At 56.7% G+C, this 12,103-nt stretch overlaps 2 protein-coding genes across 2 annotated transcripts; one reads left to right on the top strand and one right to left on the bottom strand.

Moving 5' to 3' along the window:
• Positions 1 to 1,248: 1,248 nt before the first annotated feature.
• On the bottom strand, positions 1,249 to 7,673 carry PATL2 (PAT1 homolog 2). The gene is given in 20 exon segments (XM_054642291.2): positions 1,249 to 1,632; positions 1,818 to 1,970; positions 2,048 to 2,145; positions 2,223 to 2,363; positions 2,639 to 2,798; positions 3,044 to 3,186; positions 3,343 to 3,387; positions 3,666 to 3,766; positions 3,847 to 3,961; positions 4,073 to 4,211; positions 4,289 to 4,366; positions 4,472 to 4,626; positions 4,815 to 4,901; positions 5,014 to 5,181; positions 5,546 to 5,611; positions 5,720 to 5,788; positions 5,908 to 6,194; positions 6,316 to 6,418; positions 6,852 to 6,926; positions 6,928 to 7,673. Coding segments are annotated over 20 exon segments (2,310 nt in total). The 5' UTR covers positions 7,015 to 7,673; the 3' UTR covers positions 1,249 to 1,592.
• A 1,458-nt stretch (positions 7,674 to 9,131) lies between these two features.
• B2M (beta-2-microglobulin) lies at positions 9,132 to 11,812 on the top strand. Its single transcript, XM_054642292.2, has 4 exons — positions 9,132 to 9,279; positions 9,438 to 9,716; positions 10,172 to 10,207; positions 11,397 to 11,812. The coding sequence occupies exons 1-3, from the start codon at positions 9,210 to 9,212 to the stop codon at positions 10,183 to 10,185; spliced, it is 363 nt and encodes a 120-aa protein (XP_054498267.1). The 5' UTR covers positions 9,132 to 9,209; the 3' UTR covers positions 10,186 to 10,207; positions 11,397 to 11,812.
• The last annotated feature ends 291 nt before the right edge of the window (positions 11,813 to 12,103 follow it).

Here is a 12,103-nt window from a genome sequence, read left to right as displayed (position 1 = left end):
CACACATTTGCAGCCAGGTCACATCCTTCATCCACACTGGCACCCAGGCAAGGAGCAAACAAAACAGAACACAGCTTATCTTTATCTGAAGGACTTGCCAGTGTCCTCCCCAGTTCCTGCTATCAATGAGCAGCTGCTAATTCCCTCCTGCCTGAAATTCTCCCTGGGATTTGTAGCAGCAAGGTCTGTTCTTTCACTGGCAGGTGAGACCCCACACTGGAATTCTCCCCACATTGCCTCAGTGGGGTTGGAATGAGCGACTCACCCCATGGAGAACCTGCCAGTGTCACTCTTCTGAAGAGGATGGCTAGGAATGAACACAGCTGTCTCAGAAAACTCCCTAAGGACAAAGCTTGAGGAGAATGTACATCCTTTAAGATGAGCAGGAGAGGCAGTAGGAGAAGATACAGCTGCCAGGAGGATTTGGAGGTCCTGCCAGTGGACTTTGCACTCTCTGAAGGAGAAGAAACTGAGCTACCTTGATGAGCAGTGGAGATAAATCCCACCCAAGCCCCCACAGCCTTATTCTCTGTAAATTCTCCCTTTGGCCCCTAAAGGATGCCCTTTTAAAGGAATAATTTTATCCACTCAGGGTTAGAGCTTGGGCAGCCTGAGGATGAGACAGCTTTCTGCTGCAAACCTCTTCTGAGTACATACCAGGCTTTGGGTGTCAGGTTTAGACCTCTGGGTGGGTGGAGGTGGCCCAGTCCCAGCTCTCCCACAGGATTAGGGGAAATCCCACCATAAAACCAGGCAGGCATTACCAAGATTCCCACAGTGGAGCAGACATTGCACACACTCAGCCTCAGAGACAAAAGTGAGGATCAGCTTGGGGGGGGTTGGGTCAGAATTGCTTAGGAAGATGCCTCAGGGTACTTCCAACCAGAAGACTTCAGACTAAACAGCCTTTGGGAGCTCATCAGAGACAAGAGGTGCTTTATTACCCACCCATATATGTTTAACACCTCCCCACGTGTGCACCAATCTCTATCTCCCTATCAGGACAAGCTCTGACTCACCTTCCCCACCACATCCCTTCTTTTCCAGCCCATTCAACTCCCTGTGTGCTCAGGTGTGTGATCTGATCCCCTCTCCAAGCACTCCTTTCTCCTCCTCAGTCCTCTGAGCATCCCTCTCTTCTCCTTGCCTTTTGCCAGATCCCCGTCCCAGGCCAGGGGTCTCCCTGCCCAGCAATGCCCACAGGACCACTGTCCATCCAACATAAGCTGCCCCAGGAGCCAGAGGAGCTCATTCATTACCTTTTTATTTTATTCCAAGCACTGTACAGAATGTGCCATAGACAAAATCCCCCCCCAGGTGCTCCCAGCGCCCCTGTGCCCTGCCTCGGCCCCTGCCATGACCCAGCACCCACCACTGCCAGGGGGGAGGCCAGAATAAGTTACACCCACCCACCCCCGTGCTCCGGGGCATCGGGACAGGGTGGCATCACATCGGTGCCATCCCTGCCGCTGCCCGTGTCACCCAGAGTGCCCTGCACCAGGGTAAGCGTTCGCTTCCAAAGCCGCGGCGGCATCGGGCCCTGCCCATTCCCGGCACCGCCGGCTGCAGACCCCACCCCCAGCTGCCGGGGCTCAGCAGAGCATGTCAGCCTCGGTGGGCAGCGGGGAGCACCTGCAGGGAAAGGATGAGCTTGGTGTCAGGGTGCTGATGTGCCCCAAAGAAACAGCAGCAAAGGCACCAGGATCAGCTCAGCCCAGCAGATCTCTGGAGATAATTCCGAGGGGATAGAAGCAGTGAGCCCCCAGCGCTGGCTGCTCCTGGGGTATGCCCAGGAGGGCCATTCCAGCAGTACTCACTCGGCCATCTTGGCTGCCAGGTGGTAAACAGTCTGCTTGTCCAGGTAGCGGCAGAAGAGCAGGACAAGGTTGCTGGGCAAGAAGAGAGGCTCTGCCAGCGAGGCTGTGGGCAGGCGTGACAGCTCCTGGGACATCAGGTACACCGCGTCTGTCCTGGGGACAGCAGCACAGGGGGTGAGCACCCCAGGGAACAGTGACAAACCCCACCCCCAGCTCACCCCGTCCCTCACCAGGCCTCGAAGTCCCCTCTGCACGGCTTCAGTGGCGCGTGTGAGGACAGCAGCCTCTCTCCGTGGCTCAGCAGGGAGTAGAGCAAGGAGATGCCAAACTGCAGGAGAGCACCAGGAGTGTCACAGCCAGCAGCAGTGGCACCCCAGGGACACAGTCAGGCTCAGGGCCAAGTACCTGGTTCTTCAAGGCCATGGTGAGGGGGAGCTCCGAAGACTCGGGCAGAGGCCGGGTGAGCTCCTGCAGGACCTCGATGAGTTTGCTGAAGGTCATCTCACCCACCACCTCATTCAAGGGGCTGTAGAGCAGGGGGAGAGACTGGGCAGGGCAGAGGGGAGAGCAGGAATCTGAGATCCTTGGACCTGTCACAGCCACACCCCCATCCCAGCACTTGAAGGGGAGGGTCACTACCAGCAGGACTGCTGGTGGCTGACTCCTGGAGACCTTCTCCACCCCATGGATGGGAAGGGGCTCCTGTTTCTTGCTAACCCCACAAGGCAGGCCCCCCTCATTGCCCAGGGCACCACCCCCAACAAGAACAGAAGAGGAAGGAGACAGCCCAGGTCATCCCTGCCCTGGCTGGAGGTGCTTACCTCATCCAGCATGTCCTTCTTCATGAGGAAGGGCAGGTGGTAGGTGATTGCCAGCAGGATCTTCTCCCTTTGCTCTCCAATCAGGTGGGGCAGCAGCCGGGCCACGAGCTTCTTGCCCTTCCGCACACACAGCAGTTGCAGGAATTCATCTTCTGCCTCCCTGGGAACAAAGGCTCCATTGGCACAAATCCCAAGGGACCTGGAGCATCTCTGTCCATCCAAAAGGACCAGCATCAGCTCCACTGGAGGACAAGAGTCACAGGCAGGGTCAGCACAGGCTGCAGTGACAGGATGGAAGGAAGGACCTAGTCCTCCTGTGACCCAGACCTGCTCATCAGTGACCATCTCAGATCCACAAGGACCAGGACATGCTGCCTGTTCCCCTTTCCCACAGCACAGACTCACTCTTCACTGCTGCAAGCCCTGATTTTCAAGGCTTGGTAGATACTCTCCACTTTTTGGCTCTTCTGCTCCTGCTTCTGGGGCTGTTGCTCCCCCAGGGACATTTTCTGTTGCACCTCCTCTACTTCCAGCAGCTGCAGGAAGAGCTGGAGAAATGACACAGGGTAAGGAGGAAAGCTTGGACATCTTCTACCAACTGGCAGTCCAGGACCCTGCCTAGGTAGATATCCCCCTTAGAGAAATCCCTAGGTAAAAACAGAAAACCTGGACCATGCTGCCCTTCCCACTCACCACTCACTCACCTTCTCGATCCTGTGCAGTGCCCGCAGCCGGTGGGTCCCTGCAGCCTTTGGGAGGGTAGAAAGGAAGGCACAAAGGTTACAGCCATCCCCAGACACTGCCACCAGCCCAGCACTGGGCCAGCTTCTCCCTGGGTATCAGAGGTGACTTTTCCCTGGGGAAACCATGGCCAGAGCCCAATCCCACCCCTTGGCCAGGCACAAAATGCCACTGCTGAGGTGGTACCTCCTCCAACTGTGTGCCCCATCCCACTGCTCAGAGCAGCTCCTAAAGCAGCATTCCTAGCAATTCAGGGCCCCAGGCAGCCCAGCTTCCCTTCACCTACCTCCTCCTCCACGAGGGCGTGGTGCACAGCATCGATGGCCCGGCGAGGGCTGTAGCAGGTGGACACCGTGACCTGGCCCAGCGACCCCGCGATGCGCACCACTGCGGAACAGCGGGAACACGGTGACACCACATCCCAGAACAACTCCCCCAGCCCCCCAGCGCCTGCCCCAGCCCCTCACCAGAGTCATAGGTCTCCACTTTTTGGATGAAAGGAGTGACCAGCTTGGGGGGCTTGTTGCGCCTGCCCAGCAGCTCCTCCTCCGCCTGTTTGCGCTCCAGCCGGTGGTAGTAGGTCTGTAACAACAGAAACCAGGAGTTCCCTCCACCAGTCCTGAAGGGTTTCTCCAGCTCCCAAAGCCCCACCCTGAGGGGAACAAGCTGCAGGTGCTGCCAGCAGGAGCTCACCTGGTAGTAGTAGTCATCATCTATATTCTCACTCTGCAGCTGCATCATCTCCACCTTGACAACCCAGTCCTTCTCCTTGGAAGTCATCAGCCCAGCATAAGGGTCCACCTTCCGAGACCACAGCTTCTTGGGGGAGACACTGGCACACAGGAGAACAACTCAGCCCACTGTGCCCACCCAGAGCCCCCCTGCCCTGCACCCAAAAGACCCCCGTACCTCTGCACCTGCCTGCCCTGCCGCTGCATCAGGATGCGCTGGTGCTGGGGGTGCAGCTGGGTCATGTGGCTGGGTGTGCTGCAGGGGACACCAGACAGGGGTCAAGGGGGGGTTCTGGGACACCTCCAGAGTGAGGTGACCCCCAGCTGTTTTGTAGGATCCCTCCAGTCCCACTCCTGCTACCTGAAGTTCAGCTGGCCCGTGGCTGAGGGGCTGAAGAAGACAGCAGGGTCCAAAGAAGAGGCCATGGGCCTGAAGTGCACACCCAGGGGCTGTGGTGGGCTGCCCACGGTGGGGGAGCCAGGCTGGAAAGGACTCGGGGGCGCAAACCCTGCGGTCTGAGAGGGAGAGAGGGGATAAAGGGTGTGAGCCTTCCCCTCTGAACATCCCAGAGGGGTCAGCCAGCTCTGTGCTGCCTTCTGGCTCCCATCCCTCTGGCAAAGTGCTACCCACAGACACTGCCACTGTCCCCATCCCCTGCGACCCCAGTGGGGCCATGGCAGTGGCTCAGAGCCCACCACGTTACCTGGCTGGGACTGAAGAGTGCAGGGGGTCTGCAAGCGGGCGGGAAGGGCTGAGGAGAGCACGGGGAGCGAGGAGATACCAGGGGTGCCTGGTGCAGAGCAGGAGACAGGAGGTGTCAGACAAGCCTGTCCTCGAGGCTGCACCTCCAAGGAGGGGAGGCAGAGAAAGAAGGGATGCAAGAGCACCCCCAAACCTGTTACCTGCTGGAGAAAGCACTGGGGGTAAGGCTTGGGGGACATCAGTCTTAAGTCAGGGCACTTGAGCCGGGGAGAGCCCCCATAGCCCCTCTGCACAGGAGAGCCAAGGAAGTCAAGAGCCATGTTGGTAGATGGTGGAGGTCTCTCCAGGACCTGGAGGATGGCTTTATCCTGTGGGGAGGAGGCAGCAGCAGGTGGGAACAGGGCACAGCTGGGAACAGTTTAGCTCCCTCAGCAATAGTTAGCTCACTAAAACCTTTGGTCACTGCTCAACTAAGACCAGCTGTGCTCCCATCCTCATAGTGTGGAGCAGCTGGAGACCCATGGGAACACCCAGCATGGGGGTCCCAGTCCCCCCAGTCTCAACAGGCTCTGCTTTGGGTGGGCACTCACAGCCTTGCACCCAAGACATATCTGTGCACCTCCAGAGCCATTTGGAGATGCCCCAGGTGTCCCAAATTCCCTGTGTGACCCTTGTTCCAGAGTACTGGGGAGCCCTTAGCCACTCCCTGAAGGCCTGGCTGGAGGTACCCACCTCCAGCATGAGGTGGCGAGGGACACTGCCAGGGCAGGAGCCCCACGCCGTGGGATCCATCGCCAGCTGGAACACAGGGAGATGCTGGCATGAGCCAAGTGAACAGGAGGAGAGAGCAGGGGACACCACAGGAGCCACCCTGCCTCATCCCCAGATGGGTGGGGACATTTTTACCATGTCCTCCTTGTCAAACTCTTCCCAGCAAGTTCCAATCCCGCTGTCCAGCACCGCTGAGTCCTGGCTCTGCAAGGAAAGGGGAGTTAAAGGTCTGCCTCCCTGCCCCAGTGCCCTCTGTGGGGCAGGACCCACAGGTGTGGGGATGGAGGGGGAGCAGCAGGACTGCCTGTCTGCTCACACATCACCTCCAGCGTGGGTTTGCTCCGCACAGCTCTCATCACTGCTGGGTCTCCCAGTTCACTGGGCTCCTCAAAGCACTCCTGATCTTCCTCTCGTTCCTCAGTCGCCAGCTCCTCTACCTCTTCCTCCAGCTGAGGGTTAACCTGCTCCATCTCTGGCTCCATCCCACCTTCCTCCTCGGCCAGCTCCTCAGCTGCTCTTCCAGTTGCCTCTACCAGTGCTTTGGCCACCTCAGGGCTTATCTCCGGTACCACCAGGAGTTTTGGGACATCCTCCTCTGTGGAGTCTCGGTCTTAGAAGGGGGAAGCAGCACACAGCAGGGTGGGTGAACGCCTTGGCAGTGCCCACCAGGGTGTCTGCTCCCCCAAGTGCTGGCAGGGCTGTCCAACACCAGGACTCCCCTGAGGTCTTACCTAACCCAAAAGTCATCTCGTTGTACAGGTCGAGCTCCTCATCCTCCTCAGCCATCTCTTCCAGCAGAAGTGCATCTTCCACCAGCAGAAAATCCTCGACAATCTGGATTTGGAAGCAGCAGATTCCTCTCTAAGGGAGAAGTAACCCTAGCATACTCCTAAAGTGGGGGGCACCCAACCTCCCCCTCACTCTACTGCTGGTGCCAGGCAACCCCCAGGGCTCACAGCTGGAAAAGGGAAAAGCAGGAGCCGGCGGCACTGCCAGCGAGGACAGGACGCGCAGCTCAGCGCACGGCTGCTGCCGGCACCAGCGACCGCCGGCACGGAACGGCACCAGCGCGGCTGGGCTGGGACACCTTCAGGCTTCAGAGTGAACACCCGCTACGAGAGCATCCCACCAGCACCTCCAGGACAGAGTCTGCTCCGAGACCGACCGCGCCGGGGAGCGCCAGCCCCGGAGAACGAGCACCGCACAGGGAGCGGGACGCCGGGAGGCGGCAGCGGGCAGGGGGTAGCGGAGCAGGGCAGGCACTCACAACGCGCTCGCCGCCCTCCGCCATCCCGCGGTGGTGCCGCCGCCTCCTCCTCCCGCTCACCCACCCTCCGTCCGTCCCGGGTCCCAGTACGGGGCCACAGTGCCCCCGCCGCCCCTTTTATGGGCCGCCCCCACCGCCCCGGCATGCGCCTGCCGTACAGCATGGCGGCGCCCAGCGGAGCCCCGCGCCTGCGCACTGCGCTGCACCGGGAGCCCGGAGCCGGGGGAACAGCGGGGATGGAGGGGTTCAGTGACCGCACCTGCGGCTCTAGGGGCGCAGAACAGCCCAGCCCGGCTTTCCCCGCTGCTCCCACCGTGCTGTTCTCAGAGCTGATATCCCTCTGAGGAGTTATGGAAAACTGCTGGGATGTGCTCCGAATATTCCGGTAGGTTATACCACTAACACTATAAATGTCTGCATCCCACAAAGCATAGCGGGTTGCCCTTATTCCCCTGAATTATTTCCCTGAATTATCCCCCTCAATACCCGGAGCACCTTGGTTATGTCACCCGCTCCCAAATAATTCTGCTAGTAAAAGCAGAAGTGTCCCCAAAGTGGAAGATTTGGCCACTCTAACCAAATGACCGTGGCTTTTAATAAACATCACGTGGAAGAGTTGTGCTTCTCTTTACTGGGAAATTCCGACAGGTGGTGTGGGTTAGAGTCATTGCCAGGGATTCACATCCCAAAGGGCCCATGGAAAGGATCCATGTCCTGCCATCCTCTCCCCGAGGTGAGGGGAGGGTTCAGAGCCAGATTCACCCCTGGGACAACTGGACCGGGCTGGTGACTCCTGCTGTGGTGACCCTAACAACAACTCTGCCACCAACCGAGCACTCAGGGATTATTTCTGCTGGAGCCCTGAGATCCCTGATAAGGCTCTGGCCACAGCTGCATCTGTTTATCCCACACTGAGGAAAACATTGAGTGTTTTCAGCTGCGTGGCTGGCACTGCTCACTGAGCAGCCAGCAAACCCAGCAGGAGCTGGGCGAGTGGGAACTGATAACAAGTGTTTTCAAGATTTTCCTTTGCTTGGCCTCTCCTGATTTACCTGCTGCCTTTGGGGTGTTCACCATACATGCTTTATTAATTTAATTTGTGTTTTAATGAGACACACTAAGAAGTCCTAAGGGGACTTAGTGTTTTGGTACTTAGACCATGCTGCTGTTCTCTCCCCACTAGCAGTGACTTGACTTTCTTTTTCCTTTATTTTCCTTCCAAGCAGCACTACTGGGACACTCAGTGGCATTCCTAGCCTTGGTGGGCTTTGGTGCCCACAGTTCTTCTGGAGGAGGCACCTGGTTCTTTGGTGTTAGAATTCTCATGTTTTATGTCAGGGAGTCTCTGCTGTGCTCCAACACCAGTCAATTTCCCACCCTGCAGCTACTGGAACGAGACATACCACAGAGGTTTTGAAAGAGGTTAAAAAAGGAAGGTGGATGGCTTGCTCCACCACAGGCTGTTGGTGTAATACCAGCCCTAGATGCAAAATCTTCTGCAAGAGGTGACTTTTACCCCCATTTAGGTTGGAAAAGCTCTCTGTGACCATCAAGTCAGATCATTGCTCCAGCACTGCCGAGGCCACCACTAACCCATGTCCCCAAGTGCCACATCCACAGGACTTCTAAATTCCTCAAGGGATAAGGATTCCACCACTGCCCTAGCAGCCTGTGGCAAGGCTGGACAGCCCTTTCAGAGAGTAACTTTTCTCTAAGATCCAATCTAAACCTTTCCTGGTGCTACTTGAAGCTGTTTCCTCCTGTCCTCTCCTTTGTTCCCTGGGGGTGGAGCACAACCCCACCTGGCTGCCCCCTTCTGTCAGGGAGTAGTAGAGAAAGATAGTCTCCCCGAGCCTCCTTTTCTCCAGGCTGAGCCCTCCCAGCTCTCTCGGCTGCTCCTGGTGCTCCAGCCCCTTCCCCGGCTCTGTTCCTTTCCTTGGTTACGCTGCAGCTCCTCAATGTCCCTCTTGGAGTGAAACACGCAGAACTAACCCCAGGATTTGGGGTGTGGCCTCAGCAGTGCCCAGCACAGGGGACGGGCGCTGCCCTGGGCCTGTGGCCGTACCGAGGCTGGTCCCGAGCAGGTGCCATTGCCCACCGGGGCTCACGTCCAGCCGCTGTTGCCCGCTGACGCCCCGGGGTCTCTGCCCGAGTTTCTCCCCCAACGCAGCGCAGAACTGAAAGCGAAAGCGCTTCCATGATGGCTCGCACAACCCCGGAGCTGCTGTTCTACCTGGAAACTGATGACGTAGAGGCCGCTCCGCGCCACGATTTGCCGTGTGTTCCGGAGGCTATAAAAGGCGAAGTCCCGGCAGAGGTGGGACATTCCGGGAAACGGCGAGGCAGCGAGCAGCGGCGATGGCGCGGGGGGCCCTGGCGCTCGGCGTGTTTGCGCTGCTGGCGCTGCTCGGTCTGGGGGCGGCCGCTGGTGAGTCCCTGAGGAGGCGCGAAGGTTCTGACGGGGGTGAGGGGCTGCGGGGTCCCGGCGGGTCCGGGTCACTGTGCCCGGCTGGGTGGGCGAGTGTTGGCATCGAGGCGATGCCCGCGGCAGCCCCGCTTCTCACGCTCTCTCGCTCCTCTCTCCAGAGGCGCCGAAGGTGGAAGTGTACGCCCGTTCGCGCGCCGAGGTGGGAAAGGCGAACACTCTCCACTGCTTTGTCAGTGGCTTTCACCCACCCAAGATTGACATCGAACTCCTGAAGAACGGGGTGCCCGTTCCCGGCGTCACGTACGGGGACTTGTCCTTCAACGACAAGTGGCAGTTCCAGCGCCTGGTCTATGCGCCCTTCATCCCCACAAGGGAGGACATCTTCTCCTGTAGGGTGGCGCATTCCACCATGCCGGCGGCACACGATTACGTCTGGGGTATGCTGTGCCTTTCCTCCTGCCTACTGGAGCTCCTTGCTTTGTATCCGTGCTGTCTCTGTTCCTTTTCCTGGGAATCAGCGTGTAATGGAGCGGGGTTTGAAGGTCTTGTGTTAGAGATAGAAAGCTAACTTGGTTTTAGCTGAAAAGTCTGTTTGTTACACGTGCCTGTGAAGGATTCAGGGAGGACACGGGCTGGTGTTAATCCACAGGATTTGGTGATGTGTCACCCGATTCTGCCTTGGTGAATTTAACTAGAAGGGTCATGCAGTGAATTTTTGCTTTATGTTGTGTGAGTATAAAGAAGGGCTGATGGTGTTGGCCAAGACTCAGCTGCAGCTGAAGGCAGCTCTGGTTGCCACACTGGGGCTGTTTCTGGGGGGCACTTTATGGGGACAGGGGACAGGGGGTGCCATTAGCCCCCAAGTCTAATGCTCTGCCCTTCTTTCCTGCAGAACCAGACTTCTGAGCTGCGTCTGGGATAATCCATGGTGAGTTATTCCCATGCTGTGTGCTGTGCTGGTAAGGGAAACGGGCCCATTTCTGTAGGGAGGGGGGGTTTGAAAAGCTGAGGAACAGAAGCAGCCACGCCTAAAAAGTAGATCATATTTGGGACACAAAAAAAACCTCTTCCCACACCCTTTCTGCCCACTGTTTTGGTCTGGTTTTGGCCATCCCGTGCCTACAAGAGTCCTTTGCTCCTAAAAAAGGAGAACTTTGGAGAAATCTTCCCTGCATGTCGTTGCTGTGTCAGCTAGATACCGCAGAGAGTTGTCGCGGGTCCCCTAAAGCTCCCTCAGGCGCCAAGGGCTGTTTCCTGTCAGGGGGAGGAGCAGGAAGTCGCTATACCCAAGGTCCCTGTGCCTCAGGGTGGGTGGAAGCCTGGTTAACGCTGTGGCAGAGCAGCACCTTGTGGGATTTATGAGGCACAAACCAGAAACACTTTGGGGTTTAGTCACGGGTGTCTCAGTCTGAGGGCTCCAAGTTCTTCAAACTGTCTGCGTGTAACTGATCTGGATGTAGCAATGGGGAAATTCTAGTTTAACACTTGATAGGGAAAAGAAACTGAATATGTGGCTCAGCTGATGTAACCCTGGTTGAAACAGCTAAATTATGTGCCCTGTTAGAGGCTGGATAATGATTAACTGTTCCTGGGACAAGCCTTGACAGGACCCTTACATGAAATGCCCCGGTTCCTGCAGAGCTATAAAAAGTTGTGTACAGTCACTCCTGTGGTCTGTCACTCACCTTTGGGCAGTGGGGGTGTGAGCCTGGCCCCAAGGCAGGGTCTGAACTGTGCTGTGCTCACACAGCACCATGACTTGGGCTGGTGGGACACTGGTGAGGGATGCCACATCTGGCTGGGGGGGGGACGTGGGTGACTTCACTGTGGTCTGGGGACAAGGATTTACTGAGCTGGCATGGAAAGAGTTGAGAGCAGGACTAACTCCTCCCTGGGGTGGAGAATAAGGATCCTCTTGACTTGTTGAACTCTGAACTCCACCAAGCAGGGGACAGAAAAGCAGTTTCTGCAGGATTTTTACCTGAATCTCACTGGAAGGTGGTTCTGCAGGGACACTGCAGTCAGACTGCTCTGAGGAAACTGGTTTTTAGTCCTAAAATAATTGCAGTTGAAGGTGTCACTAGAGTGACTGATGTCAATCTACTCTCTCCATGCAGATTTGAGACATTCTTCCTTCAAGTCAGAGTTTTCTCAAGCTTCTTCCATTCTTCATCATAGCCACAAGACTGATCAACTTCCTTTCCGAAATTCACTAATAAGCCTTGTTAGAAATAACGCTTTGGCCACAGAGTCGAGGGAGCTCTGCAGGCTTTTTGAGCTAAAAATTTTACTGCTTAAAGAATAATGGTAACTTTTCACTGCTCAAAATTTTGCAGGATTTTTATCCTTTAATTAACTACTAGTTCCTAGGATGTTTCTTCAGAGTTGTTTGACAAGCTGGTTTCACAGGCTCTGATGGCCTCTGGGTTGTGGGTGGATACCTAGCCTTGGTGGCACAATTTTGTGCTTGTTTTTTTATCCCCCTGAGAAGATGCAAAATCACTTTTCCATCAATAAAAGACAATTAAAGTTTGTTTGTTTTTTTTTTTTGCTGGTGTGGTTTCTGCCTGGCTGGAGGCTCCTGCATGGGTCTGAAGGGAAGGCACAAGGTTTAAAAAGGGATAAAGAACCTTGGGGACACAGGGTGGGACACAGAAGGAGCGATGGCAGGGAATGGTGCTCACTCTAATGGGGAGAACTCTGACAGATGCATCTTGGAGTGTGTGGTGTAAAGCTGAGCCTGGGGGAAGCTGATGTTTGTGGTGGTGAATTTCAGTTCTGGTTCTCTCTGTGCTTGAGCCCATGGAGAAGTTGAGGCCAGTCC

Source organism: Agelaius phoeniceus, chromosome 13, assembly GCF_051311805.1.
Source record: "Agelaius phoeniceus isolate bAgePho1 chromosome 13, bAgePho1.hap1, whole genome shotgun sequence".
Classification (NCBI taxonomy): domain Eukaryota; kingdom Metazoa; phylum Chordata; class Aves; order Passeriformes; family Icteridae; genus Agelaius; species Agelaius phoeniceus.
The sequence above is the reverse complement of the archived record's forward strand: the minus strand, read 5'-3'. Positions and strand labels throughout refer to the sequence as shown.

Excerpts from the sequence above, each read along its gene's own strand:
- B2M (XM_054642292.2), top strand. The coding sequence starts at position 9,210 with ATGGCGCGGGGGGCCCTGGCGCTCGGCGTGTTTGCGCTGCTGGCGCTG. Across the intron at positions 9,280-9,437 it reads CGGTCTGGGGGCGGCCGCTG|AGGCGCCGAAGGTGGAAGTG; the intron begins GTGAGTCCCTGA and ends TCCTCTCTCCAG.